This window comes from Passer domesticus, chromosome 15, assembly GCF_036417665.1.
Source record: "Passer domesticus isolate bPasDom1 chromosome 15, bPasDom1.hap1, whole genome shotgun sequence".
In the NCBI taxonomy this organism is placed as follows: domain Eukaryota; kingdom Metazoa; phylum Chordata; class Aves; order Passeriformes; family Passeridae; genus Passer; species Passer domesticus.
Genome location: NC_087488.1, coordinates 3,611,997 through 3,639,760, shown reverse-complemented (window position 1 = coordinate 3,639,760; position 27,764 = coordinate 3,611,997). Strand labels below are relative to the sequence as shown.

Sequence of the window (27,764 nt, the reverse complement as noted above, 5' to 3'; positions counted from 1 at the left end):
AAAAAAAAAAAAAAAGAGAGTTTCCTTTCCCAGGGACCTTTAGTGTATTTCCTTTTCTGGAGTTCTTGTTCTCAGTGCTCCCATCAGCCTGGCGTGGGCACTGCCCCAGCTGCCCAGAGCGCAGGAGCGCCGTGTCCTTGCTCTGCTCAGTGTCATCAATCACTTCCTTCTCTTGGGAAAAACCCAACAAACAAATCCAACCTCCTGTGTTTGCTGTAGCTTGGGAAAAGAAGGACTGGAGGACGAGGATGATGAGGATGATGACTTGGATGAGAGCTCTGGAGGCAAACGCAGAATCGAAGTGAAGCCTCGCCAGGCCTCTCACACCAATTACTTACTGATGAGAGGCTACTACTGCCCTGGCATCGTCAGCACGCGCAACCTGAGCCCCAGCGACAACATCGTGGTCAACTCCTGCCAGGTGAAGGTCAGGCTCAGATGCACCCCCATCCCAGGAAGGCTCAGCTCTCCAGGTTAGTTGTGTTTGCCTGAAGTGCACACAAGTGGCTTGGAGCAGGAGAGATGTGTGAGCTCACCTGCTGAGGAATTGATTTAAACAAAGCCCCCTGACAGGAACATTCTGTTTGCATTACATATCAAGTCTGTAAGGCTTTCTCTCCTGACTTAAAACAGATGGCCAATTTAGGCTTTTGTTGGTAACAAGGCCTTGCCTCTATTTAATGTTGTGTTAAACTATTACTGCAGTCTGTCCTCTGCTCTGTTAACCCTCTCCAGGAGGTTTTTCAGTCCCTTCAACAACTTAAAATACCATATGATGTAACAGCCAGGCTTTCTCTTCTGTAAAGAGAAAAGAAAATCTTTCAGAGCTCCTTGAATGGAAATTCTCATTTAACTTGTCTCTTGCGCGTGCCTGAAGTAGCGGTGTCCAATGTCTGGCCTCTTACGTCAGTAATTTAAACATTTTTGTAATATTTAGAGCTTGACTGCAGTTCATCAGCACTGCCCCTTCTTAAAGAGATCTTGTTTTCAGCTCTAATGCAAATGTATGCAGAGCCTTGAGCTCTGCAGGTGAAATCATCTAGTGCTGCCCCTGCCCGTTTCCATTGCTGTTGTGACAGAGGTAACACAGAAATTCTTTCTCCTGTCTCTGCTGCCTCTCATGCCCTCCAGCTGTGCTGAGCTGACTGCTCATTACAGCTGAGCCCATTTTTCCTGACTCCAGAAGTTCCAGGGGCAAATGTGGAGCAGCCTGCAGGTGAAAGGGAAGGGAGCAGGAAGAGCAGTGCCAGAGCTGCTCCCTCATCAGCCAGGACTGGGATAGGGCTTCCATGGCTTCAGTTGTGGATACTCTGTACAGGGGGGTCACTTTGGGGCAGTGCTGGACTTGTCACTGAACACAGAGATGCTTTGTTGAACTAATTGTCTGAAGCATTGTCAAGTGGTGGTTCAAACCAGATCAGGCCAACAGCTTTCTGCTGTGGGTTTTTTGATTAAAAGTGTCTTCTACAGCATCTCCTTGCCCTAGAATTTTTACTTGACCTTCTTCAAGAAAAAAGGAGAGGGTTCCCTCATTAACTCAGAGCTGAGCTGACCCAGTGTTAGAGAGAGCACTGCCTTCCAGCCATAGTTCTTTTTGCTGGGAGGGTGAGCCCTTGTAAACCAGTTTGCTCCCCTTTACAGGTCTTTTCAGACAGGTATGCAAGGCAGAAGGAAAAAAGGGCACTGCAGCAATGAAGAGGGAAAGCTGAGCTCTGTTTTTAACTGGTCTAGAACACCTCTAATCTGTTTGTCTTCCTGCAATGTGTTGCACAGTAACTGCTGCTTCACAGCTTAAACTCCCATGGTTTATTTGTTTGCAGTTCCTTCCCTGCTGGATCACATGCCTGTGGGCATCTCCTGCCTCCCTGAAACTTTCACCAGGCTGATAAAAATCCAGGAAGAAGATTATGAGGTGGATAAGTTTCTCCAGGAGTGCAGGGAGCGTTATGGGTACAGCCCTGGGGATGTGGCAGCTGCTCTGGAGATCCGGAAGGCCATAGAGGCTACTTCCCACTTTGGGATTTGCAAAGCTGAGCTGAGCAAACGTTTCTGCAGCTATGAACAGGTGGAAGCTGAACGCAGCAGGAGCTTGGAGCAGTACATCCAGGTGGGTTTACAGCCAGCTGCTTTCCATACATTAATGTTTGCATACTTAGTATTCCCCTTGAACAGGACGAGCTTCCAGGCTGTGGGAAGCAGCTATAAATTGAACAGAGTTATTTATGCAGGAGAAACACACCACACCTGAGAGCAATCTTGCCTCAAAGTTAGGAAGGCCAGAAATTAAAGCAGCTCTTAATCAAAGACAGGAATTAACTGTTTCAGAAACCTTGAGGTGCTAATATCAACCTTTGGAAGCAAAGTACTTGTCGCCAGTTATATTTTTAACTTCTTTAAGCTGAAGAAAAACATCTCATGCTGTAATTTCAGGAAGCTTTAGGGGTAAAACATCTTTTCAGCTTCAGTGCAGCTGGAGGCAAAATTGAATAATCTACTAAACTTTGCTCCTCCCTTGCTGCCAGTTAAATCGTGGCAATTCCATGACACTGGGTTGAAGTGACATTTTTCAGTGAAAGCCCCTGAGATAATTTGTTGTGGGGTTTTTTTGTTTGGTTTTTACAGGACCTGATTGAAATGCAGCAGGTTTTAGAAGTAGGAGGCCACACTGTCAGACTGGTGGCCATAGTGTTTGCCAAGCCCTGGCTGCTACGCTCGGTGTGCCTGAAGAACAAAGCAGAGGATGCTGAGCAGCCAGGGGCAGACCCTGCTGTCCCAGATGTGCCACAGGAACAGCTGCCCTCGGAGCCAGGGAAGGGACAGGAGAGTCTGGGAGAGGAGGAGCAGCTGGGAAAAGACACACAGTGTGCCAGTGATGAGGAGCCCCCGAGGAAGAGATGTAAGACTGACATCCTGCAGAGTGACAGTCACCTCTGCCAGGGTGCACAGCCTGCTCTGGCAAGTGCAGATGGCAGGAGCTTGGCTGCAGCTGTTCCTGAGCCTGTCCCAAGGAAGGAAGCTGTCACTGGGGGTGAAGAAGCTCCAGTAGGAGACCCCCTGGAGTCCCCAGCTGAACGCCCAGCTGAACTCCCCGAGCCTGCTCCAGAGGCTGTGGATGTGGACACTTCCAAGGAACAGGATAAATCTCATTCTGAGGACAAAGAACCCGAAGCAGAGAACGATGAGCTCAGCACTGAGCACAGCAAGCAGATCCCTATCCCTGAACAATCAGCCAGTGAGCAGGATGATGATCTTTCCTGCTTCCAGGAGAACCCAGGAGTCTCTAAAGGTATGGAGAGCCTTCTGTATCCCTGAAATACAAACCAGCTCATCAGCAGTTGATCCCAAACCAGTAGCTCCACTTCATAAGCAAATCCTGGATTCTTTATGCAGCTGTACCAGAGAGATTGTCTTCTCTCACAGAGAAATTGGCATAACACTAATTCATCTGGAAGGTCTCAGAGTTTTCAAATACATCCCATAATCCTTCCTGTGCCTTTGATGGAATGATTAGTTCAGAAGTATGTTTTCCTTAGAAACTTGTTTCCATGTCTTAAATTTTTCCAGAATAATTTGGATCTGAAGTTTCTCATCTCTGGCTTCAGTCCAGAGGTCAGGCATCTCTAAGCCTAGAAAACACAGCACTGCTGGTGTGCATTTAACTGGAATGTCCATGGCTGAAAGTCCTAAACTCATTAAACCATTCACCAGGAAGCAGCACATGCCAGTGAGATTTAACAGCCTCATTTGTAACCCAATTGGACTTCATTTTCCTTTCCTTTTTACTGCCAGTTTTCTAATAGCTAGTAGCTCTTGCCAAGCTTTACATTTAGTAGTTTGAGGGGGATTTCATTTTGGTTTGGTTTTTATGAGCTCTAATCTCAGACTGAACCACAGGCTCACTGCTCCTGTGGTACCTTGCCAAGCTCTGCCAGTACCCAGGTCCAGAGGGTGATCCCTAACATCCCACAGCTTGGGATTGTTTAACTGGAGCCTTCCTGCAGGAAATGCTCTCGGGGCTGTCTAAACAGCAGAGACCTCAGCAGTTCTTAAATTAAACTACTGAAGTACTTCCCTGGATTTAACATCCTTGACTTGTTTGTAGCATAGGAGAGAAAAAACAGGAGTTCTGTTATCAAACACAGAGTTCTCACTGGCCAGTGAATGTTTACATGTGCTTAAGCCAAAGCTGTTACCCTCTGGGTGTGGTAGGAATACCTTGTTAAGTAATTGTCTAATTAAAACATATGATGTAATGTAATGGGAGTTGCAGAGACAGCCTTTGCTTTGAAATTGGGTCTTACTGGAATCCTGAGTTTACATTCACATCTCCAGCTCCTTGGAGCTCTGCCCTACATCCCTCTGATTTCCAGGAGCTTTAGGTTGCCCAGACCCCTGGAGAGCTCCAGGCTGAGACCCTGCACAGCTCTCTGTGCACTTTCAGCCCATACAGTCACCATGGTTAGCCATAGCATCGGACTTCCAGGAATAAAACCTGCTGGCACTGGGGAAAGGAGCCACAGAAAGTGGGGTTGAGTAAAGAGAGTGGCTGTGGGAGGAGGTGTGGGAAGTTTGCTGCAGGCAGGGCAGAGGGGCAGCTCAGAGCCCCCCAAAACTGAGAGCAGCAAATGGAGTTGTTTGCTGCTGTGCTTTCCTAGCAAGCTCTTGCACTTCACAGCTTGGCCACCTTTAACTCTCCTTCCATTAGATAAGGAATTTGAGTTAATTAGGAAATATGTGTCCTTTTCTTTCCAGGAAGCTCCATGACAGATGTCTCCCAGGCAGCCAGGGACCGGTGAGTAACAGAGCTGTCTGCAGAATGCCAAACACTTGGCACTGCCAAAAGAGTACTGGAAGCAGTGGTTTGGAAACCTCAGTTTTATGCTCTGATGAGCAGTGATGGAGAAACCCCACTCCATTGTTCTTATTAACGTTCCTTGTGCTCCTGTGCCTGCTGAAAAAATGTCTCTGATAGATATTTTTACCCAAAAACCAATGAGCTCCAAATATCAGGGGACCAAAACTGATTTTACTGCACAAAAAAGCCCAGTGCCAGCTTCCAGGTGCCCAGGAAAGGCCTGGAGAAACTGCAATATGAGAAATGTGAATTTCCATGCAGGGATTGTCTTTTGAATGCTAAAATACTAAAAATTATGGATTTGCCTCCCATCAGAGCACTGGTGCTGCGTGGTGCAGGTCTTGGATAACTTTTGAAGGATATTGGAGCTAATACCAAAGAAAGCTTCCCTGCTCATTAAGAGCCAGGGCAGCTGCTGTTTTGTAATGGTGCTAAGAGGGGTGAACCCCTGGTGAAAAATGCAGATTTGGTAGAGCAGCACCAGCTCTTGCTCAGAGCAGCCACAGGATTTACACCTGAGTTCAAACAAATACACTGAGAACCTCTCAGAGGCAGAAATTCCAACGATGAGAAACCATCCCAAAGAACTCCTGAGAGCTGAGTTTTCCCTGTCTTTGGCAGGGCCTGTGAGAGCGTTTCCTTCGTCGGGAGGCCGTGGAGGATCGTGGACGGGAAGCTGAACAGGCCGGTGTGCAAGGGCATGATGGAGGCCGTGCTCTACCACGTGATGAGCAGGCCGGGCGTGCCGCAGGCGCGGCTGCTGCAGCACTACAGCGGCGTGCTGCAGCCCGTGGCCGTGCTGGAGATCCTGCAGGTACAGCCAGGGCAAGGGGAGAGCACCCTGCTGCCCTTGGGGTCAGTGAGGCACAGCCAGAGCAGGGAGCAGGGAAGCCTGATGTGCCCTTGGCTTGCTGCTGAAAGGGATGTGCTGGGAGGCTGCTGCAGAGTGGGGCTTGTCACCATGAAATTGACTGTTTGATGCAGTGGTAATCACAGCACAGTTTGGGTTGGAAGGGGTGTTGGGACTGGAAGGTCTGTAAGGTCCATTCCAATGCTGTAACATTCTGTGGTCCTGTGAAGAATGCCAAGCAAAGAGGAAACCCAAGGACGGGTGTTGATCTTTGGAGCTGCTCAGCCGCCTTAAAGATCCTCTGGTTCCAGTCCCCAGACACCACAGATAATCAAGTATTCTTATTTTTTTACATGCCTTCTAGATGGGTAGTCTGCCACGAGAATCAAACTGACACGTGTCTGTGCTAGACAATGTGTAAATCAGACCTTCTGACCTGCCTACAGGTCCTTAATTGTCAAACAAAGATGGCAAGAAAATTTTGAGTTTCTCTTAATTTTATTCCCACATCTTGACATTCAGTTTCCATCACTTTGGAAATGGAATTTTGATTTGTTTTTCTCCTATAAATGTTCAGAATCTGAAGCAGAGCAGTAATCCTGCAGGCTTTCCCAAAAGCATGACTTCCCTGCTAGTTGGAAATCCATTTTCCAGTGTCCATGTGCCACTTCTTCCCCAGGGCTTGTACCCTGTGGTGACAGTGCCAGCTGGGAGTGTTGCCAGTCACACATATCCTGCTCTGGGGTTCCACTATAAATCCCTGGGTAATGTGAATTCAAACCCACAAAATCAAGCAATTAATTACCTCTACATATTACAGAGTGGAGAACTCCCATCTAAGTTCTGCACCAATAAATTCACTAAGAACTGGTTTAGAAACCACAGGCAGAGCTTATCATAGACCTGTTAACCATTAACTGGCACAGAAGTCTGGGATTGACATCTAAAGCAGCCTTAGATTTTTTGTAACTGGTCCTAAATGTTGACATCTCTTGCTGGGCACCTTGTGTCAGTAACCATGTATCAACCACTGTGCTTGAAAGTAACCAGATCTATCCAGCTATAGCCACATCTTGCATGGTTTTATTAAGCTGTTATTCTTTTTACCTTTGTGTTGTAACCATGGGCTCTTCAGGAGCTCACTTGAAGCCACTTTGGGTATAAATCGTCCAACATTTCTGAGAACACTGTAGCTAGAGCAGCATTCACAGCATATTAAACTATGTGAATTTTTTTGCAGGGTCTGGAAACTCTTGGTTGCATCAGACGATTCTACATGAAAAAGCCATCCCCAGTGTCACTCTTTTCTCAGCCAGTTGTGGAGGAACAACTACAGAATCCCAAACTGAGTGAAAGCCCAACCATCTACTACGAGCCCACGATAGACTGCACTCTCAGGCTGGGGAGAGTGTTCCCCTGCGACATGAACTGGAATAAATGGGTGCAGATTATCCCTGGATAGAAGGGGTAAAGCTCAGTCATAGGAAATTGGCCTTGCCTGTGGGAGGGAGTGTTCGTGGAGATGAAATGTTACAATTTGTGCTCCATCATGTTTTTATTAAGTTATTTATCGTTTTTACTTCTGAATGTATTTAAACTGAGAATAAAGCTTGGTGTTAAAACACAAGTAATACGTGATCCTACCTGAAGCACATTCTCCTTTTATCAGTAACTGACTGCAGCGTGTAGTTTGTAGTTCCTCCTTAATGATGGGGTTTTCACAGCTCACAACAACTGCCCCTTTTTTGGTTCTGTGTAAGGCCACAGTGGTAACACCTCCCCTCTGCTTTGCCTTTTGTGCTGTGCTGTGCTCAGGGCTGGGGTTTCCTCATCGTGTTCAGCTCGGTTACCTTCAGGCCTGTCTGTTTTCAGCACGGGTGTTCCGTGTGTTTTACCCCTGCCCTCCCGGGGGCTCAGCACCCTGCCGCAGCCTGTGTCCCCTCCCTGCCGGGCCCAAAGCAACCACGCAGCAGCCGCCTGCTCGCCCGCAGTGCCGCGTTTATTGCAGGAGCAGCAGCACTGCCCGTCCCCGCCGCCCTCAGTCCCGCCAGCGGTGCCCGCACTGCGGGTTGCAGCACTTGTAGAAGGTGGTCATGGGCTCGTCGGCCGAGCGCGTCTGGATCTGCATGAAGTAGGCGCGGGGGTGCTCGCACTTGGGGCACGGCTCTGCGGGAAAGGCCGCGAGGGGCCGTGAGGGGCGGGCAGGGCGCGGCCAGCCCCGCGCGGCCCCGCGGCCCGGCCCTACCTGCCGTGGAGTCCACGTTCTCCCAGGCCGCGGCGCCGCCCAGCACATCGTCCACCTCCTTCAGCCGCGGGTACTTCCTGCTCGTCACCTGCGGGAGCGCACCGGGAGCGGCTCAGCGGGCACCGGCCCCAGCCCCCCGGCCCCGGGCCGCCCCCGCGCCCCCCGCGTCCCGGTACCTTCCGCGTGACGTTGCGCACGTAGGGGCAGGTGGTGCAGGCGAAGCGGTGGCAGCGCGGCCCCTCCTCGGCCACCAGCACGTTCCCGCAGGCCGGGCAGAAGAGCAGCATCGCCGGTTCCGCCGCGCCGCCCGCCCCTTCCGGCGATGGCGGCCGAGGAGCCGGCGGCGGAGCCGGCGGAGGAGCTGGCGCACGCCGAGGTGCTGGAGCTGTTCCAGGCGGCGCTGGCGCGGCTGGTGCAGGACCCGCTGCTCTGCGACCTCCCCCCGCAGGTGCGCCCGGGGCGCGGGGGCCGGGCCGGGCCGGCGGGGCTGGGCTCACGGCCGTGTCGCTCGCCCGCAGGTGACGGCGGAGGAGATCGGCTCGCAGGTGGCGCTGGAGTACGGGCAGGCCATGACGGTGCGGGTGTGCAAGGCGGACGGCGAGACCGTGCGTGCGTGCGGGGCCGGGCGGGGCCGCGCGGGGCCGGGGCGCGGCGGGCCTGACGGGCTCTCCCCGCCCCGCAGCCGTGGTGGTGGTGCAGAACGCCTCGGTGCTGGAGCTGAAGAAGGCGCTGCGGCGGCACTTCCAGCTGAGGCAGGCCCGGCAGGGCGGCGTCCAGCACCTCAGCTGGTGAGCGGGGCCGGGCGGGCGGCTCGGGAGCGCATCCCAGCCCGGTCCCGCTCCCGCGGCTGCCCCTGAGTGTTTTTCCCGCAGGAAGTACATATGGAGGACGTACCACCTCACGTTCAATGGAGAGAAGCTGGCGGATGACAGGAAGAAGCTGAGAGAGTGAGTAGCCGAGTCAGCGCTGGGGGCTGAGAGGGGCCCATGCAGCATCCCCAGGGGCAGGGCTGAGCTGGGAGGTTGTGCCCTGTGCTGGACACTGGCTGGGAGGTGGGACAGCACTGCCCACAGAAGTGGGACAGGCACACTCAGGCTCTCTGCAGGACAGGCTGGCCTTGGGGAGTTCCTCATCCTCAGCCAGCACCATCCTGTGCTGGGTTCAGCCAGGTCAGAGCACCCCAAAGAACCCGTGGCCATCCAGCCCAAACGCCTACAGAATGGTTACAGTTACTCAGCTCAGCACAGATACTGATGTAGGATAGGAAAGAGCAGCAAACAGGAACTGAACGGGTTGCCCAGGGAGGTTGTGGAAGCCCCAGCCCTGGCAGTGGCCAAAGCCAGGTTAGGTAAGGCTTTGAGGAGCCTCACCTAGTGAGAGGTGTCCTGTCCATGGCAGGGGTGTTGGGACTGGATGGTCTGTAAGGTTCATTCCAACCCCATAACATTCTGTGATTTTATGAAGAATGCCAAGCAAAGAGGAAGCCCAAGGATGGGTGTTGATCTTTGGAGCTGCCCAGCCACCTCTCAGACACTCTGGTAACAACGCTGACAGGTGACTCCCATGTTTTCCTGCCCATTCTTGAGGCAAGGAGGGATGAGGCACTTCCCTGCAGTGTTGGGTCTGCCAGCCTGTTGCAGACCTGTGAAAAAAGGTGGTCTGAAATACTAAAAATTCAGCAAGACAGCCCTAATCAGAGGTGTCCTTGGAAAAGTGAGCCTGCGTGACAGACGTGGCATTTAAGGGGTTGTTGCAGTCAAAGGCAGATGAGCAGATCCTTCAGTGCTGGCAGCATGTCCCGCATGCACAAGTGAGAGTTCTAATGTGTCCTCTAGTAGAGCACAGCATGGGACTGTAGGAGTCCCTGTGTCCCTGGGAAGGATGAAGCTATGGGGTTTCACAGGTTGCTGGGAAGTTGGCATTTAACAGCCTAACTCTGTGCTCAGGTATGGCATCAGGAACCGGGACGAGGTCAGCTTCATAAAGAAGCTTCGGAAGTGACCTGTGGGGTAAGTTCTGAGTGTCCACTAAGAGCTCCCAGTTCCTTCCCCATCCTCCCCAGGCCATGCTGTTGAGGCTCTGAGCTGATGCTGCTGCTCTCTGCTGGCTGGCAGAGTATTTCTGAATGCCTGCACGAGGCTGGTGCCTGTGCCCAGATCCTGGTGGTGCTGTTTGTGCTCCTCTCGGGGCAGGGAATGATAATTCAGCTACTTCAGGTGACACACACTGGGAGCAGCAGCAGCAATAGCTGACTCTATGTTTAGACTCTCAGTCAGCTTCTACATTGTCTTGAGACTCATTAAGCACAGTGTTCCTTTGCTGCTGTGATTGCTTCTAAGACCTTGCTTTCTTTTAGGCTTTTTAAATGTCTGGAAATCATTGTCAGGAGCATGGCTGGGTTTCTAACTCATGCAGACATAATTCTGGTATTAATACTGCTATTTTGAGAAAGTTGTGCACACAAACACAAGATGTAGCCAAGACTCTCAGGCAGTTTTAAATTATGCTTTCAGAAACAGTCACAGTGGCTGAAGAATAGGGCTAAGAGCAGCTTGTCCAAAGCCTTGTGTTGTTTTGCTGCTCCAGGTAGCTGGGTTAAAAACTGTTCCTTTTTGACCACAGGTACCTTTTATTCTTCTTTCAGCACTGCCCTATTTTCAATATCCAGTGTAATAAAATGTGTGCCCTAACAACAGCCACCTGCTCCAGGGCGCCTGTGACCAGCAATCACCTCTGGCACTGGCTGGTCCCTCCTGGACCATCATGGCAGGGTGGTGAGAAAAGCCCAGCATGCAGTAATTATTGTCACTGACAAATATTTTCTCTCTTAAACAGAGAGACCAGAGAATCCAGCCCTACCAAGACCAGACTGTGGATTCAGCATCTTCCTGGAGGAAAAGGCTGTCACACTTGAAAGAGGAACAAACTCCATTGACTGGACATTCTCATATTTTTTACAGTTGCTGTTTGTGGTGTTTGCCTTTGAGCTGTATGTGGATTCCAGGGATTAAAGAGACCCTCTAGTTTCCTGAGGCTTTTCAGGCCCTTTTTTCCAGCTGCAGATGTGTATCTGGCTGGTTTGGGTGCTTCACAGGGTACATGAAACAGCAGGAGTGAGATTAAGTAACAAAGGTAGGCACAGACTACTCAGAACAATTCACAGTAGCTAAAACGCTACCTCACTGTTTAATCACCACCTTAGCAGTAGTAAACAACTCTGGTTAAAAATGTAGTATTGAAACTAGTGTAATAAAAATAATGGCAGCAGAAAAGGTTCAATACAATTGAACAAGGCACAAACGTTCTGTTTTTCAGAGTCTTCTGAGATAAGGCAAACCATGCCTGCCAAGTGCTAAGGAGACAGTTTAAATTAACCACGGGTAGGGTTAGAAGTGTCATTGGATTAGAGGCTTTGTCCCCATGGAACTGGCACAGCAAATGCAAAGACAGTCCATCTCCAGGGCCTGCTCGAGAAGCCAGTCTTTGCTGTCAGTGGAGCTGTGCATCCAGGTCGTATTTCTCGCAGAATTTGTCTGTGAAGGGTATACAAGTGAGGAACTCGCACCACTCGCACTTGATGGGGTAGAAATAGAACAGAATCACCAGTCCTGAGAAGAGTGCGATGAAGATGAGCTGGAAAACTATAATTTGGCATCGTTTCCTATATAAATCAAACTTCCCAAAGCTAATGTAGGGCAGGAAGGCAAAGGAGAGGAAGAAACCACTGATAAATCCTGAAATGTGAGCGAAATTATCGATCCAAGGCAGGAGGCCAAAGGCAAAAAGAAAGAGCACCACAGCCAGCAGCTTGAAGAAAGCCCTCCATGGGCGTGCCAGGATTTGCCAACTCTGGAAGAGCTCCACAAAGAGACAGGCCAGAATTCCAAACTGGGATCCTGCAGGGCCAACCTGCAGAAGAAGAGCATTACAGATGTCAGGCTCATGCCACCTGCCTGGCCTCTGCAGCCAGCTCCAGGAGTTAGTTACTTCTTACTCAACTCCTGTTCGGTGATTTCTTAGCAAAGAGACTCTGCAACTTCATCCATGTAATGGGGTGCCAGGAGTAAAGGGGCCTGGTTGGATTTAGGATCAAGGCGTGAGGCCAGAACAGACTAAGGAGGGCAGATCTGGTTCAAGTTGCCAGAGGGGAGAAGCCCTTGAAGGCAGTCTCCTGGCTCCCCCCACCCACCATGCAGTTTTCCTTATGACAGGAGCTGGAAGGCTCCTGCAGGTCCAGCCATGCAGTCTCCTGCGGGCACAGTGAGCTCTGCTCTTTGCCACTCTCAGGTGGAGGGTGTCTGACACCACACTTGATTCCGAGCTTGCCTGGGGCCTTCTCTCAGCCCATGGTTGGACAATCTCCCATTTGTTATGAGAGGCAGCCCTTTCCCTGCAGCCAGTCCACTTGGAAAGCCCGTGGTACCCCAGGGGATGGTGCTGCTCAGCAGTTCAATGATGGTGTGGTGCCATCTTCGAGCTGCAAGTGCCAAGGCTGCAGTGGTGAGCCCAGCTCTGGTGGCTCTGCCTCAGCCACAGAGGCACAGGCATGTAGAGAAGGGTTGTGCTCAGGGCAAGTCACCAGGACCCTGGGCTGCAGGAGACCCACCTCTGCTCTGTAGGGTAGAAATATTGCACTGGCAAGGTTCCCAGTGATGCCACTGAGAAGGTAGATGATCGAGATGCGGTGCCATCCTGCCAGCTTCTCTAGGTCCCGCAGGATCGTCATTTGGAAACAGACTGAAACCAGACAGTGCAGGATCCTGCCAAGTGCACAGTACAGGAGCTGAAGCAGCAGCCACTGAAGTCACCCTTGTGCTCGTGTTCTGTCCCCAGCCTTGCTCAGAGTTCCTGCCTTACCCATGCTGCTAATCCCTCCCAACAAACACAGGATGGCAAACCTTGGCAGAGAGCACAGCTCAGATCCCTGTGTCCCACGAGGGCACAGCTCAGATCCCTGTGTCCCCACGAGGGACAGCCACAACCCTCACAGCAAACCCCAGGCTGAGGGTGCCCCCACCCCACAGTGGAAGTTTTACAGCTCTGCTTACCCAGCATGGAGGAAAAGTGAGAGCCAGAGGCGGTAGAACTGGTCAGGGACTTCTGGATTTAGGAAAGGAAGGAGCCCACAGACATCATCCATGCAGTGCACCTAGGGCAGAAGTGGCTGTGGAGGGGGGTCCTTCTCCAAGTCCAGGGCACACTGCAGATAGCTCTGCAAGAGGGGCTCCCCTCCCACTTCTCTTTGAACCAAGTCCCAGGCCTTGTCTCCAACACAAATTTACACAACCCCATCCCTTCCCTGTGGCAGCTTTAAGGCCTCATTTTTCACCCCAGCACCCAGAGCTGAGGCATCTGCTCACCCACAGAGCAGACTGTGGATCCTTCTCCCACTGCTGTCACAGTGCTCCTGTGCTGGCCTTTCACAGCTGCCAGCCCAGGTCCCAAACTGGCCCAAATGGGGACAGATGCAGCCACCTCTGCCACTCCAGCCAGGAGCAGCAGCTTCCTCCAGGCTCAGGGAGGGACAGGACACAGGACTCCCACCTAATCTGCAGCACTGCCACCCCAGAGCCTGCCAAGCTGCTGAGGGCACCTGGGGGGAGAAGGGCAGCCACAGAACCCCCAGGTGCACCCTTACCTGAGAGCAGAGTGTTGCCTCCTCATGGAAATAGCCCCGCATGAACTCACAATACTCCCGGGAGGTAATTTCACACCTGCAGGAGGCACAAGTGCCGCATGGAAAGCACAATGGATCATTCCTGTGCCCTCCCAGGCCACCCACTCTCCTTTTCCCATCCCATCCATGAGAACTGATGCCTTCAGCTGCCCCTGACAGGCTGCAGTGTCACAGCAAAGGCACAAACACATTTTGAGCCCAGTGCCCCTCCACACACCCCTCCTGCTTCTCTCCTCCAGGAAAGCTTCACAGACCTGCATGCCACGGCTCCAAGGCAGATCCTAAAGCTGCTGCTTAGAGCTGGGAAGAGCCACCAGAGCCTGGGGAAGCTGTGTCTCAGACTGGGGGAGTCTTGTGCCTCTGCAGCTGGCAGAGGAGAAGGGGGGTTGTGTCAAGAGTGTCCTGGTCATGACCTTTAGGGTCAGAGAAACTCCTTGGGGCAGCACACATTTTTCTCCCTAGCAGGGAAGCCAAGCCCAAGCACTGGGTTAGTAATCAAGCTCAGGGATAAAATGAGAAAAACAGCATCTTCCTCTTTTACAAACCCAGAGTGGGCCATTTCCTGGCATCTCCCTTGAGTGCCCAGGGACTGCAGGCTGGGGACAATGGAGCCTGTCAGAAACAAGCTGGCCATTCCTAAGGAAAAGTGCAGGACTCTCCAGCAGAATGGTTCAATCCCTCCAAACTGTACCAAATCCCTCTATACTGCAGGACCAGTACAGTGAGACACCCTGCTGAGCCAGCCTCAGGCTGGCTGTTAACTCCTGCTCATCCCAGACTCCTGCTCATCTGGGAGACTGGTCATGGCTCTGTCCAACTCCCCTTCCCAGCAGGGCTCTGGGCTCTGTGTGCAAAGGACAAGGAGGGCAAATGGCTGTGTCTACAACCGGAAAAGGCCCCGTGTCTCACCCCAACAGCCAGCCCCTCCATACAGGTAAAACTCACTACCTTCCCTTGGTCCCAATGCAGCAGGGCCGGCCTGTAATCACACAGTCCATGTGGAGGTGGTTGGTGTAATTCCCAGCACTGTTTTTTGTGCAGATCTGCAAAACAACAACAGGCTGCAGTCAGACAGCCACAGCTTTGCTTGCTGGCTGGGTAAAATCAGAACAGCCCCTTGGGAAGAAGCCAGATCTCAGACACAGCTCCCTCTGACAGCAGGACGGTGCCTGATACTCCATCTGCCTGGGCATCAGTTGACACCTCCTCTCCAGCCCGAGGCTGAGTTGGTTTCCATCTCCCTGTTACCCTGACAGGATCCAGAGCTTTAGCTGGCACAAGACAACTTTTGTTGTTGGAGAGCTTTGAGCCTTGGCTGGGCACAGCACGGCTGCCCTGAGCTGGTGTTTGTGACAAGCAGCAGAAGCTGCACCAGAGGCCCTGCCCTCCCACCAGCACAGCTGAGGCTCTGCACAGTGGATGCAAATGCCACACTGCAGCTGCCCTGCAGGCCCTGTGCCTCTGGCCATGCTCACCGGCCACTTGGTGATGTCATCTGGCCACTCGTGGGGCTCCATCGAGGCTGGCTGCTCACACACCCTGCAGCAACAAAGCACACATCAGCCTGAGACATACCTTTTCCCAGCACCAGGTAGGATTTCCACACTCTGCCTGTGCCCAGACTGCCATTCCACAGCTCCCTGTGTCCCTGCATGGTGGCACTGACACACCAGACCACACCAGCCAAGGCCATGCTGGTCAAAGCCTCAGCCTCCTTCAGCAGAGATCACAAAGGCAGAGAGCACAGAGCTGCCCAGCAACAAACTGGATCCCTTCCAGGTGGACACACCCCACGGGCAGGAATTCAGCTGGTTTCAGCTCTACATCAGCCTGCAGTGGCTGTGCCAGGGCAGCCAGCAGTTGGCTGGGCTCCTGGACAGAGGTGTGCTAGGCTTGGGACTGCTGACCCCCAAGCAGGGAGCAGGTGAGGAGGGGGAGAGGGTTGAGAAGGCACCCACCACTCACAACAGGCCTCTGTTCAGGTGGGCAGCCCACAGCAGAGACCAGGGGTGAGGAGAAATATGATCACACCCTGCATCAGCCTCCCCTGCAGTGTAGGAACACCACTGCCCCACACCCCTCCAGAGCTGCTGCTGCCTCATCCAGCAATCCACTGGCCTGGGACTGGCTGTACAGCAGCCCTGTCCCCCCGAGGATGGCAGCAGGGCCAGGCAGGACCTACCTGGGGTCCTGATGACAAACAGAGCCAAACTGCCTCTTGTTCCCTGCCAGCATCGGTGTGCTGGGGTGATGGGGCCACTTCACCCACACGGCCAGCGTGGACTGCAGGAGAGAGGAGAGGTGTCACCATGAAGCCCAGGGGAAGAAGCATCAGCAGAGGAGGCGCTGAGGCTGCAGGGCTGGCAGGAGAAGGGCCATGGCACTCACTGAGCACTCCTCCTCCGAGGTCTGCACGCAGCCTGACTTGTCGTTGCGCACGCAGCACGCCGAGTGCTTCTCCTTCTCCCGCTTGGCGCTGATGAAGCTGTGCACCTGCTGGTCCTGCCTCATGCACGGGGAGAACTTGGCCCCCAGGTGGATCAGGGCCTCCTGGCAGAGATGGAAACACTCAGCTCAGCCAAGGCAACGACTGCCTGGGCAGAGCAGGCTGGGGGAGCTGCTAGGGGTAGCCCTATCCAGACTCAAGGGACAAGTCCTGCATGACGAAGCCCAACACACACCATGCACATTCTCCATATTTGCTTTGGAGACAGGTCCAGAACAAAAGCTCATGGATTTCTTTGCCCATAGCCCAAGAAAGGCCAGCACTATGGCTGAGAAAGAAAACTTTGTGATGTTTCCTCTTCGTTTTTGTGTTTCCCAGGGGAATGGCATCAGGAAAGCTGTCACATACTGTACAGCTCCTGCATTTTTTCTAACCCCATCCCTGTCTTTGTAGGAACAGGGTGCAAAGCAGGAAAGCCAAGGTCCATCCCAACCTCCAGGGACCCCATTCTGCAGGGTAACTGGGGCTGGGAGCACTGCTGCTCCCTGGCAGTGACAGCAGACCCCTGGGCTCCATGCAGCAGAGGGCTCTGGGCCACGGGCTGGCACAGCTGCAGCACACAGTCGCCATGCACCACTAACAGTCCCACCAATGGCACTCACTGAGCTGGGGCCGATCCAGAAGTTTTCCTGCTGAACATATTTGACATTTTCATAAACCCCTCTGTTTCGCAAAACCTACAAGGAGAGAAAGCAAGAGCCCTGTGAGCTCCAGCCCCCAGGACTGGTGGAAACAGCCCCCAGCACGAACAGGAATCCCCACAGCCAATGACACAGCCCACAACTCTCTTCATCTGCTTTTTTGCAGGATCACATGTAAACCCCATCAAGGTGTGGGCACCTTCAAGTTAAGGTTTCATTTAGAATGTCTATCTCTGGCTACTTCACTTTGAAGAGATCTCAGGGCCTGGAGTCCTTGGAGTGGCCTGAGCCTGCACAAAGCTCCACAGAGCTGAGCAGCACAGGCAGCACCCACAGGCAGTGCAGGCCCAGGTGCTCTGAAAGCTCTCAGATATGCAGCTGAGAAGCTCCTCAGGCATCTCCTGCATAGAGCAGGGACATGGCTATAGAGATATCTGTACCCCAGAAAACTTTAACAACATGTGGGAAGGCTACAAACAACTTCAAGATCAGCTCCCAAGTCAAACAAGTCAGTTTTGCTCCTGGCAGAAACAAAATCCTGCAACTGTAGCAAAAACTTAGCTCAGGTTTGAAGCATTTCCCTGCCATGATCATCCTTCTGGTCTCCACCAGGAGGGGAACAAGCTGTTTGGAAGTGCTGCCAGCACAGCCACCATGCTTTGTGTCAGATATAATCTGACATCAGGAGCACTGGGGCTGCAGGAGGGAGAGAAGGTGGTGTGGGGGCTCCCAGAGACCCTCCAGGCAGCCCCCCCAGGACAGCAGGCACCCAGCCAAGAAGGCAAGGAGCAGAATGCTGGGACACAACAGCTGAGGGCTAAACTCCATCACACTCCAGGCATGTCAGGGGGTTCACTTACTGAATCAACAGTTTCATGTTGTGAGAACCCCACAGGGGCGATGCCGTAGATGCACACAGCGAGGATGGTGATGAGTGAATGCACAAAGGTGACCCAGTAAGTGAAGAAAGGCCTGCATGGAGGGAAGGGGAAAGGATCAGAGGCAGAAACACAGCCATATTACATTTAACAGAACAGAGGGGAAAAGCTGCTGTTTCCCCCAGAAACCTCACCAAAATCTGGGACACATGGCCAGGATCACCTAGGAGTGCACAGGACAGGAGGTCTTGCTGAAGAGAGAACCTGTTTACTCTGACTCCCCCATCACCCTGGACAACCACCCTTTCCCAAGAAAACATCCATGGGAACACCAAAGGCAATGCTGAACTGTGCTGTGTTTCTGAAATAATGACTCTAGGGGAATGAGCAGAGGCAGGGATAGCTGAGCCCTGCTGTCCACCACAGGACAGTGGAGGTGGCACAGAGAGCTGCAGTCCCTCCAGGCAGCAGAGACACAGGCACACTGTGAAGAGCTGGGTGAGGTACCACACTGCTGGGTGAGGACACAAACGTGCTGGTGTCAGCTGCAGCTGGCTCTGCAGTCCAAGAGACAAAGATGGAGGGGCTCAGCAGCACCCAGTGACCCAAGTCCCTGAGGGCCAGCAGCAATCCCTCGCTCAGCACTTCATGGGTGTGGAAATTCAGGGCACTGAGAATATTTCTTTGTTTGCTCTGGGGTGTCCTGACCCCCAGGGGAGCACTGACTTTGACTTTTATTCATGGAGAAAGTTTATTAGACTTCAAGATAGACTGGAGTTCACAAAAGTATGAAACAGATTATAGAGAGTAGTGTAGGTGTATCACTTGGTTAGAAATTTGGGTTTTGGGATTTTTAGTATGTTGTGGATGGAAGCAAGGTGGAGGGCACAGGGTGTCATCCTGGATTTTTTCTTCATGCTTTTTCCTTCTTCTTCTTTATAGGTTTGGGTGGCATTTTGTAATTGGACAGAACAGTCTGCATTGCTGGCTCTTTGGGATCAGTTATTGGGTTAAAAGGGAAAATAATCTAGGTGTCAGTTCTTAATTGGATAGTTTATTCTGAAAAGACCTTGTAACAAGAGATTGTTGGCCATTTTGTGCCTTCTAATGAAAAGCTGCTGAACTCACAGCAGTGAGACTGTTTCACTGATAAGAAATAACAAACACTTGAGTCCGAGCAGGAATTACTGTCTCAAGTGCCTCCAATCCAGACCCAGACAAACCAACAACCACAACGGGGAGCGCCCCGTGAGCGCAGCTCTCACCTGTGGTCATCCATGTCCTCGATCTGCCGCTTGACGTAGCTGTCGATGCGCTTGCGGTAGGTCCTGTTGGTCAGCTTGCCCACCATGCCCAGCCCGTAGGGCCTCTTCTCCTTGGCAAAGAGCTTCCTCACGGGCACGGCGATGCGCTGGCCGCGCTTCTGCGGGCTCACGCTCACCACCTCCTGCCGCAAGCGCACCTTGGGCTGCGCCAGGCCCCCGTCCTTCTGCTTCCTCCAGCCTCGCTCCAGGGGGCTGAAATCAAAGCAGCACAGCAGTAGGGACCAGCCTTTCCGTGGCCTTTGGGGGCAGCAGAGCCTCTGTCTGTCCCACCCGCTCCGGGATGGGCAGAGCTGATGGCAGACAAGGTGCCCTGAAGTGGGAGCTGTATTTTAAAGGGTTGCACAGAGCCAGGAAAGGAAAGCACAGAAGGGGCAGAAAGCACAGCAAACACACAGAGGGTGGCACAAGACTGCTGTGCCAAACTAAGCCCACCACTGAGGAGCTCTGGAGGCTTTAAAGTTGCAGCCTGTTGGGCTGCAACAGGCACCTCGGCAGCCTCAGCAATGTTACTTCCTCCCCTACTTCAATCCTCTTACTCTGCCCTCTGCTGTGAAATGGAAGTGGAGTTTAGCCCAGCAGTGGAAATATCCACCTTTAAATGTCATTTCAATGTCTCACTTCAATGTGACTGGACTGGCAAATTGGACAAAAGTGAATCCAAGCAGCTTCCCAGACCAAGAAAGCAGCACTGTCACAAGTTGCAAGCTGTACCAGCTACCTCTCCCAGTCCCTCTTCCATTCCTCCCTTATTTGTACCAATGTGTGCATTTTTCAGAATAAAAAAGCAGACTTCAACAATGCAATAAAAATCCTGAGCATCCTGAGCTAAAATAAGGCGTTTTTGTCAAAACAGATCTGATGAACACTGCACAGGTGAATAATACCTACTTTTTAAGTCTCCATCACATTCAGATAAATTTGTATTTCCTTGCTCCTAGACAGCAGTGTGAAGGTCACATCTGCAGCACTCATACCTGACCAAAAAAACCCAACTACCTCCCATTTCACCCTCCTCATTGCCTGGCCCTGCAGGAGGCATGCTCCTGACACCTCCTCTGGCTTCCCAAATGTCCCACTGCACAAAGACACTGCTTGTCAGAAGTGCTGAGAGAAAACAGCCAAGAACCTTTCTTCTGAAAGATGACTGGAACATCTGGAGAGATCATGACAGCTCTGAAGTACAGGCAAGCAACAGCATAAGGGAGAATCTGAAGCTCTGCAGCCAAAATACTGGGGGAACCTTCAGATCTTTTCACATTGCACCTTGCAGAAGATGCATTTGAATATCCCAGCTTCCCCTTGGGAAGTCCTTCTGCAGCAGAAGGTGCAGGTTCCACTGCAGCCTGCTCTTGCCCAAGAGGTCAAGTAGTTTCTGTGGGGCTTCCTAGTGTTTCCAGTATTGGAAATCTCCCTGTGCCCAAACAAAAACCTCACCACATGAAAGGACACCCAACTGTGACTCTGATAACAGCTCTCTGAAGCATGAAAAAAATGTATTTTCCTCAATAAATAAAACTATTTAAGGAGATTCACAGGAAACCAAGAAGACAAACCATCTCAGAGGAGTGACAACAAACTCGCACCATTTGTGCTTCCCCTTATGTTAAACTGAGTGAAGTTCTTGGAAACACTTGAAGGGAAAGTGCCAACACAGCAAGACAGGCTGAGAGCAGCAGAACCACAACAAGGACCTCCCTGTCTGCTCCATGTTCACACCCAGCAGAGCTCTCTGCTGGGGTGAGCTGACTCGGAAGCAACACAGAGCAATTACTCAGTACCAGTTACTCAGGTGGAAAAAATCCAGGCATACAGTACAGCACCACCCACATATTTGTAGGGCTCTCAGCATCAGTGCCACACCTTTCTCTCATTTCAAGTGAGGAATGCAGCCCAGCTCGACACTCTGCAATGCTTCACTGCTCCTCAGAGCATGAGAACAGTTACTGGTGACTGGCAATGGCAACAGCCTTCTCACTTTGCCATGCTCTCCATAGCCAAAGGCTGGGCCCTCAGCATCCCCACAGCTGATTTAAAGTGTCTTTTGCTTCCTCAAGGTATGATACAATCTCTGAAACACATTAGTATGAAGCTGGAAGTTGCTGGAGTGACTGCAGAAGTGGCCTCAGAGTCACCTTTCACATCATGGGTAGCTGGGGCAGGAGGTCTTCAGCTGGATTTAAAGAGAACCCATCACTGCACTGCTCTGAGCTCTGCACCAAGCACCCACAGCACTCACATCTTGGCTTCCTCCATGCAGGAGGCCCCACTCCACCTGGGATGGCTACCCCACGTTACACTTTGGCAGCTACCATGAAGATACTCACAGTAGTAAGTGGCTTCTTTCAAGCTCATTTTTGTCCAAAGCACCTCCTGTGAGATCTGTCTGATCTGGAGGTTTCACCTCCGCATCTTTGATTGCAGCTTCTGACGGTGACTCGAACACTTCATCCGGGTAAGTAGAGAGCTCCTCATGAAGGACTCCTTCCTGGGCAGAGAGACAGCAGTCCCATCAGAAGAAGCCAACATCCCACCTGAGACAGCAGCCCTGGCAGAAAGCAGTGCTGCTCTCTGCAACACACAGTCCTGCCAGAAGCAGAGTCCTGCTCTGCCTGTGGCCCAGCACCATGCCAGACCTGCCCCTCACCCGAGCGAAGAAGGATGTGTCGAGCTCATCTGGGAAATCCACCGTGTCCTCCTCCATGAAGCTGGCAGGGGTGAAGCTGCGCCGCTGGGCCCTCCTCAGGGTGCTGTCCTTCACAGAACGGCCCTGCAGCCAGGGACAGGGACATGGGGGCACTGCCAGAACCTGACCCCCAGCTCACAAACCCACCCCAGCCAGTGCACAGGCAGCCCACGTGCTGGGCTTGGTTCATGCTCATGGATGGAGCACAGCAGATGTGACATGTGACACCTTTCTGGTGAGACACACAGCTGTCACCCCACTTCTCAACAGTACCCACCTCCAGGCTTGCCATGTGCTCCTCCAGCACATTTTGTACAGTGTCTGGCCAACCCACAGTGATGGCTGCTACTGGACACAGCAAGAAACATCACTGAGCCCATGACAGCAGGCACAGGGCAGGATGAAGAGACTTGGACAGCAAGAGCCTCAGGTATTTCTGCCCTTCCCTGGCTGCTTACCAGGTGCACATGGACCACTCAAAAGTCCAGATAGGCTGAACTGGACCTGCTGGAAGGCTCTGAGGCTGCTGGCTGTGGGAATCAAAGTCCCCAGGCCAATAATGAAAAAGCAAGACCCGTACCAAAACCAAACCACCATTCCCGCTTCCTTGCCAGTCCTGCCTCCTGTACACGTGGCCAAAACACGCCAGGAGGTGACTTCATTTCCCGCCTCAGCACAGCTATGCCCACCCTCTGCTGAGCAGCTCCTTGTCCCCACATCCCAGGGCAGAGCCTGCCCTGGTCCGTGCCCTGGGGCAGGCAGTACCTTCACCAGCGCGGCGGCCGCTCGGAAGCTCATTTTGGCCACGGACTCACGCTTGCGGCGCCGCGGGAGGCGGTTGAAGCCCGAGCGGGAGCTGGTGAAGGAGCAGAGGGAGGTGGCCCCGGGCGTGATGGGCGTGTGGGGGATGCTGCAGCCGTCCGCGTCCTCGGCCATCCGGAACGCTCGCCCCCGCGCCAGCGGGTCGATGATCTGCCAAGAGGAGCAGCCCATCAGTCCAGCCACCCCCAAAGCCTGTCCTACCAAGACTCCTCTTGAGACCATGACAGGGGCCTGGCTCCTGGGATTGACCAAGAACCAGGCTGGAGGGACCAAGAAGCAATTCTACAATAGGAAGATCAGAAATAGCCTATTGGTTTTTTTCTCTCTTGTGTTAGTGTTGACTATTGACAACCAGTCTATTCCAGTATCTCATGTAAGACTCCAAACCTCCTCCAACCCTTCCTAAGCTCTTGGTTTCATTGTCTCCCATGCCAATGAGCTCAACAGTCAGAGAATGTGCTGCCTAAATAGGAGTCTGAGAAATCCCTGAAAACAGAAATGTTCTTTCTTTAGTTAGTTTCCTTCCTGATACTGGACAGCCCAGGACTTAAACAGTTTCCTGTTATCCTGCTGAAACTTTACTGTATATTTACATCTGCTTCCATTAATTAAATTTAACAGCTGGATAAAGCAGGCAAGCTTCCAGGAGCTGCAAGCCCTTCTTTGGGACTCCTCAGGCCAGTGCTCTCACTTATTCCAAACATACAAATCAACGTAATGAAAATATTGCCTTCAGCTACAAACCTTGCCTCTGTCCTTACATCATCACAGCTGTGGTTTCCATAAGACCTCTTTGCTTTATCCCAAGGTTTTACGAGCCTTTTTAATCCACAGTTGCACACTCAACAGGAAGCTTAATGTGCTCACACCTACTGACACCACGTTCTGATTTAATGTAGCCCACATACAGCTCAACAATATTTCTAAGCCTCCTGTGACCAAAGATTAGGTGCAAAACATTTAACAGAAAAGAAGACAACAAGGCAAAATGTGATTGAAAAACCCACTACATTCTCCTCTGCTTTAGTGATGCCACCAGGCTGCAGGTCACAGACTGACCTGTTTTGGAAGGAAAACAGGAAGTGGTGCTCACCAAAGCACAGCCATCAACCACACCAATTACTGTCGCTGAGGGGAGCAGTGGGAAGAGCTGGATATTTGGTTAGTTCTGGTCACTGGATGTGCTCATCTGGGCCCTGCCCCCTTAGGTCACACTTAAAGGTAATGAGCAGGAGGCAGCACCAAACCCAGGTGCCCTTTGCAGACACTCAAAACCACTTCTGAGGACCCATAAGCAGAGCTGTAGCACCACTAATGCCAGAGACACTTTTCAAAGTCCTAAAATATTCTGTAGAGACAGTGGCTACAGCCTGCATTCTGACTGGGGCAGGGCAAATGTCCCCAGTGATTCCAGCCCTGCTACTGTACATTTGGGTCCAACATAGTGGTTACTCTGGGTACAACACAATTCTGTCCTTCAGAATGGCAGCAGAAAGCCTGAGCTGAGAGCTGCTGCTCGTGCTGCACACCCCTGATCACCACAGTCACAGCAGGACAAACACAGCTGAGCCACCACAACAGCTGAGGGATCTCACCAACAAGACCAGAGAGAGGCTGCTGGAGAGAGGCTGCCAAACTGTACCTGGGACATGAGCAGTGTCTGAGCACAGAGCCTGGAGTGTCGAGGCAGAGCTCAGCCCACACACAGGTCACAGCTGCCACCGCGCTGAACGCACTGAGCAGGGAGCTCAGCAATGCCCTGCCCCTTCCCTCTGTGCCAGGCTACTCACCTTCTGCATGCCCAGCTGGCAGGGTCCCACGTAGAGCGGAGGAGGGGTCTCTGTGCTTGTCAGAGAAATGTTGTCCTGGCTGGGCAAGTCCATCTCCCGGATGACCTGAGGCTTGAGCTTCCCGTAGCGCAGGCTGCAGTGCCGGAGGCTCTTCCTCTGCCATTTCTGAGTGGCATCGCTGTCTTTGCTCACCCCAAACCAGTCTGCCGTGCCTCTGAAAGATGCCAGCAGACAAGTGCTAAGAAGCAGGATGTTTGCTTGGACTATGCACGTGAAAAGCCAAAGCCCTGGTGGTCGCTTCCAGCCCACCCCAATTCAAAGACAGAACTCTCTTTCCCAGGAGCATCTCGCAGCTTGTCCTCAGCTGGTTTTAGCAACCTGACAGATGCTGGCCAGAAATGTTTGACCATCAACAGCATTCTGTCTCTTAAGACAGAAGAAAAACGACAGGAGATAGTCACTGTGGGCAAAGGACAATTGGTTCTGAGTTTTTCTAAAAATAAAGGAAAAGAAATGTTACAGAAATTCAGAAAATAACCTGAAAGGTGTTTTTTTACTTTAAAAACCATCTATTGCAAACACTTACCATTTTCAGGCCAGCTCTAAGTCCCCATTGTAAGGCTGTACTATTTTGTAGCTCTGTAACTTGTCCCAAAAGCCACCAGAAATCTCTCTTCTCTCCCAGCCTCCCCTCCACATTCCCAGAATCTCCCTAACTTCTCCATCTCATGCTGCAGGGTTTCTAGCCTCCTCAAGGGTTGCATTAACAGCAAAACTTGCTGCAGTTCTGGTCTCTGCAAAGGCAGACACACACACTTCTAAGCTGCTGGTTGCAGAAGCAGGAGCACAAGGCTGCAGCCACAAGGCAGGTTTGCTGCCAAGTGGCTGCTGCCACAGAAGAGCAGTGGATCAGAAGCAAAATCCCAAGGAAGGCAGGGAGGGATCAGAATAAATCAGACTAAAAGCCTATTTGAAATCCTGCAGGACAGCTGGTACCCTAAACTTACAGGGCTCATGGCAGCCCTGCCAAGCAGTTCCCACCATGGCTAATCCATTCTCAAGAGATGACAAGCTGTGTCAGCCTACAGCTGACTGGCCCAGGTGTTGGAACCTGAAAGTTCAAGCCAAATTCAGACCCTTGGCCTCAGCCCCCCTGCTCAGGGGTAAGATCTCCAGCTGCTGAGAAGCAAGACCTCACAGATCACAGCATTAAAATACACACTGGAGTAAAGGCTGGGATAAATCTAGAATTAGGCCACACAGGGGAACTGAGACAGTGCATTGGAGACAGGAAATTAGTCCTGTGGTTTTGTACCCTTCCAAGTAAAAACCCCATCAACCAACAGGGGAAGGTGCTCTACCACGATGTCAAAAGATGTGTTTGAAACCCACAGCCTTGCTGGCTAAAACTTTCCCTACTCAACCATCACAGATTTTCCTCAGCCCTCCCTGTTCTCACAATGATACAGAACAGACCCTTCAGAGGTCATGTGGGCCACTGCTGGAATTCACCTGACCTCGCTGACTCAAATGCCACCAGCAAGTCAATGTGCCAGCCTTTGGAGACGGGGCTCTGTGAAAATCTTGGGGCACTTCTCTGCTCCCACAGACCCACATCTCCTTGGAGCAATCTTCCTCTCCATCCAGAGCAAAGGCCCAGGGCCAGCCCCTGCCCTGACAGACCCACCAAGCCCATAGCACAGAGGTCAAGATCCCAGCTGCTCTGGCACAACACACACCACAGAACAGCCTGACAACTCAGAGGGCTCCCCACAGACTGCTGTAACCAGTATTTCAACAGCAAGGTGACCTTGGGTGACAAGTCTGTAACAGGGCCTCAAAGGGAGAGGGGCTGAGGGTCATTTGGGCCCATATGAGCCTGCTGAGGAATGGCACCACCAGCAGCCTCAGAGATCTCCAAAACTGTGCTCCCACTAGTCTGGAAGGACAAGCACCACCACAGCTGTTGGCACTGTGAGGAACACTCCAGAAATGCCACAGATCACTGCTGGGCCAGGGCCAGGGTGAAGAGCTGTCCCACTCTTCCCTGATCACAGCCAAAATGGTCCACTGAAGAGTTAAGGGCATCTGGAGCACCCTGGGAAGATGCTGAATGCCTCTGTTCATCTGGGGAACTCCATCACATCCTTCAGAGTCCCCAGGGCACTGTAACAACCAAATCAGAGTCAGCTGTCACTCTTCTGTCATGATGAGCCAAGCAGCCCTGGAAGCCCAAGGCCAAACACAAGCAGCCCCAAAGGTGGTCCCAGTGCCAGAATGGCAGCTGGCCAAGGGCAGGATGGTGAGACAGGAATACAGGGCATTGGGTCCAGTCCCTGCCATGCACAAAGTCACACTGTCTGGTTTAAAAGTTTCCTAAGCTCCAGATTTGGGGTGCTGGTCAATGGGCCCGTTGTGCCCTGGACTCCTGGAGTGGCTCATCTCCTTGGTGCTAAGTATACAAAGACCTCCACCTCAAAAAGAAGACAGTCACATTTGCATTAGAAAAAGCCATGATGTCAACAGGGAGAGTGGATGCTGTATTCCATTCATCAGCTCTGAGCCCCTCTGGACCAACACAACAGTGTCTGTTTGGTGCTGCTTCCTCTCCTTCCCCAAGAAGGCTTTGGGGCCAACATATGCTGCACTGCTGCCAGCAAAGGCAGGCTGGGCTGCGGCTGCCCTGGGGAGATATTCCAGCTATGGTGAACACCAGGAGGTTGACAGCTTGTTAGGAAAGGCAGGAGGGAGTGAGGCTGGCGGGTGGACAGCTTGTTAGTCCATGCTACTTATTGACAGCTGCCTACACATTTAGTAGGAGTGACAATTGTTTTCTGTTAGAGGCACACATGAACTTTCTCACTCTGCCTGTCTGTAGGCCTCTTGGGCAGTCCTGGGAAGGCAATGTGACCTCAGCAACAGCCAGACTCTGTGCAGTTCACAACAGCCCTGGCACACACATGCAGGGGTGGGTTTCACACTCAGTGCTACCAGTACCTGAAAAACGATCGGGGCAGGGACTGCCGCTTTCTCAGGGAGCTCCTGCCCCCCCGGTGCCCACGGGCGGGCAGGGTCTGACTCCTCTGAAACCGAACCTGTCTGCTGCAAAGAAAAGAGAGCTGAGGGGAAGGAACCTCCAGGGCTGTGGAGAGGAGCAGCCACTGCATCTCCTTCCATAGCCCCACGGGCAGCAGTGGTGCCCCACTGCATGTGACAGAGGCCTCCAGCTGAGAGCACGACCTAAAAGAAACAACCCAGCTCAAGCCACACAGCAGCAGCATCTTTGAACCCAGGAGGCTGCTGAATCCTCTTGGTGCACCTGTGACATGTGTCTCACATTGCTCTGGAAGGTGCCAGGAGTAGTGCCATCCCCCTCAGCTCCCCATGTAAGACCTGCCTTCTTCAGCCCAGACACTCAGCTACAGATTCCACAGCTGGCTTTGGACACCAGTGTGACACCATGGAGGTGTCAGCAGGCTGAGATATGATCTT

At 52.3% G+C, this 27,764-nt stretch overlaps 4 protein-coding genes across 12 annotated transcripts in view; 2 read left to right on the top strand and 2 right to left on the bottom strand.

Annotated features, from left to right (window-relative positions):
• Positions 1-7,332, top strand: part of GTF3C1 (general transcription factor IIIC subunit 1) — a 38,678-nt gene extending 31,346 nt beyond the window's left edge. For all 4 annotated transcript variants that reach the window (XM_064390461.1, XM_064390460.1, XM_064390462.1 and 1 more), the window contains 6 exons: positions 220-473; positions 1,821-2,107; positions 2,623-3,286; positions 4,753-4,792; positions 5,477-5,669; positions 6,946-7,332. In XM_064390461.1, coding sequence (XP_064246531.1) covers positions 220-473; positions 1,821-2,107; positions 2,623-3,286; positions 4,753-4,792; positions 5,477-5,669; positions 6,946-7,167 — 1,660 coding nt within the window. In that variant the 3' untranslated portion in view covers positions 7,168-7,332. The remainder of the gene's footprint in view (positions 1-219; positions 474-1,820; positions 2,108-2,622; positions 3,287-4,752; positions 4,793-5,476; positions 5,670-6,945) is intronic.
• Positions 7,333-7,686: 354 nt separating this feature from the next.
• On the bottom strand, positions 7,687-8,260 carry POLR3K (RNA polymerase III subunit K). The gene is made up of 3 exons (XM_064390495.1): positions 8,127-8,260; positions 7,951-8,038; positions 7,687-7,871 (listed from the first exon to the last, which is right to left on the bottom strand). The coding sequence occupies exons 1-3, from the start codon at positions 8,235-8,237 to the stop codon at positions 7,744-7,746; spliced, it is 327 nt and encodes a 108-aa protein (XP_064246565.1). The 5' UTR covers positions 8,238-8,260; the 3' UTR covers positions 7,687-7,743.
• Positions 8,261-8,265: 5 nt separating this feature from the next.
• SNRNP25 (small nuclear ribonucleoprotein U11/U12 subunit 25) lies at positions 8,266-10,977 on the top strand. Its single transcript, XM_064390492.1, has 6 exons — positions 8,266-8,398; positions 8,469-8,559; positions 8,633-8,738; positions 8,823-8,897; positions 9,897-9,959; positions 10,786-10,977. The coding sequence occupies exons 1-5, from the start codon at positions 8,273-8,275 to the stop codon at positions 9,949-9,951; spliced, it is 453 nt and encodes a 150-aa protein (XP_064246562.1). The 5' UTR covers positions 8,266-8,272; the 3' UTR covers positions 9,952-9,959; positions 10,786-10,977.
• Positions 10,978-11,101: 124 nt separating this feature from the next.
• The window catches only part of RHBDF1 (rhomboid 5 homolog 1), a 54,604-nt gene continuing 37,941 nt past the window's right edge, over positions 11,102-27,764 (bottom strand). For 4 of the 6 annotated variants that reach the window (XM_064390472.1, XM_064390468.1, XM_064390469.1 and 1 more), the window contains 16 exons: positions 27,270-27,374; positions 24,273-24,486; positions 22,426-22,632; positions 21,622-21,744; positions 21,302-21,462; positions 18,918-19,169; positions 17,635-17,746; positions 16,736-16,810; positions 16,016-16,177; positions 15,810-15,910; positions 15,103-15,166; positions 14,576-14,670; positions 13,589-13,664; positions 12,999-13,099; positions 12,557-12,710; positions 11,102-11,859 (listed from right to left, as the gene is read on the bottom strand). In XM_064390472.1, the coding sequence (XP_064246542.1) occupies positions 11,440-11,859; positions 12,557-12,710; positions 12,999-13,099; positions 13,589-13,664; positions 14,576-14,670; positions 15,103-15,166; positions 15,810-15,910; positions 16,016-16,177; positions 16,736-16,810; positions 17,635-17,746; positions 18,918-19,169; positions 21,302-21,462; positions 21,622-21,744; positions 22,426-22,632; positions 24,273-24,486; positions 27,270-27,374 (2,422 nt within the window). In that variant the 3' untranslated portion in view covers positions 11,102-11,439. The remainder of the gene's footprint in view (positions 11,860-12,556; positions 12,711-12,998; positions 13,100-13,588; positions 13,665-14,575; positions 14,671-15,102; positions 15,167-15,809; positions 15,911-16,015; positions 16,178-16,735; positions 16,811-17,634; positions 17,747-18,917; positions 19,170-21,301; positions 21,463-21,621; positions 21,745-22,425; positions 22,633-24,272; positions 24,487-27,269; positions 27,375-27,764) is intronic. The other 2 variants (XM_064390470.1, XM_064390471.1) reach the window with 2 other exon arrangements.

What these genes read in the sequence shown, in the direction of transcription:
- POLR3K (XM_064390495.1), bottom strand. Translation starts at nt 8,237, where the DNA reads ATGCTGCTCTTCTGCCCGGCCTGCGGGAACGTGCTGGTGGCCGAGGAG. An exon ending in TGCGCAACGTCACGCGGAAG is followed by an intron (nt 8,039 to 8,126) that starts GTACCGGGACGC and finishes GCGCTCCCGCAG; the next exon opens with GTGACGAGCAGGAAGTACCC. An exon ending in GAACGTGGACTCCACGGCAG is followed by an intron (nt 7,872 to 7,950) that starts GTAGGGCCGGGC and finishes CCTTTCCCGCAG; the next exon opens with AGCCGTGCCCCAAGTGCGAG.
- SNRNP25 (XM_064390492.1), top strand. Translation starts at nt 8,273, where the DNA reads ATGGCGGCCGAGGAGCCGGCGGCGGAGCCGGCGGAGGAGCTGGCGCAC. An exon ending in TCTGCGACCTCCCCCCGCAG is followed by an intron (nt 8,399 to 8,468) that starts GTGCGCCCGGGG and finishes GCTCGCCCGCAG; the next exon opens with GTGACGGCGGAGGAGATCGG. An exon ending in GGCGTCCAGCACCTCAGCTG is followed by an intron (nt 8,739 to 8,822) that starts GTGAGCGGGGCC and finishes TTTTTCCCGCAG; the next exon opens with GAAGTACATATGGAGGACGT.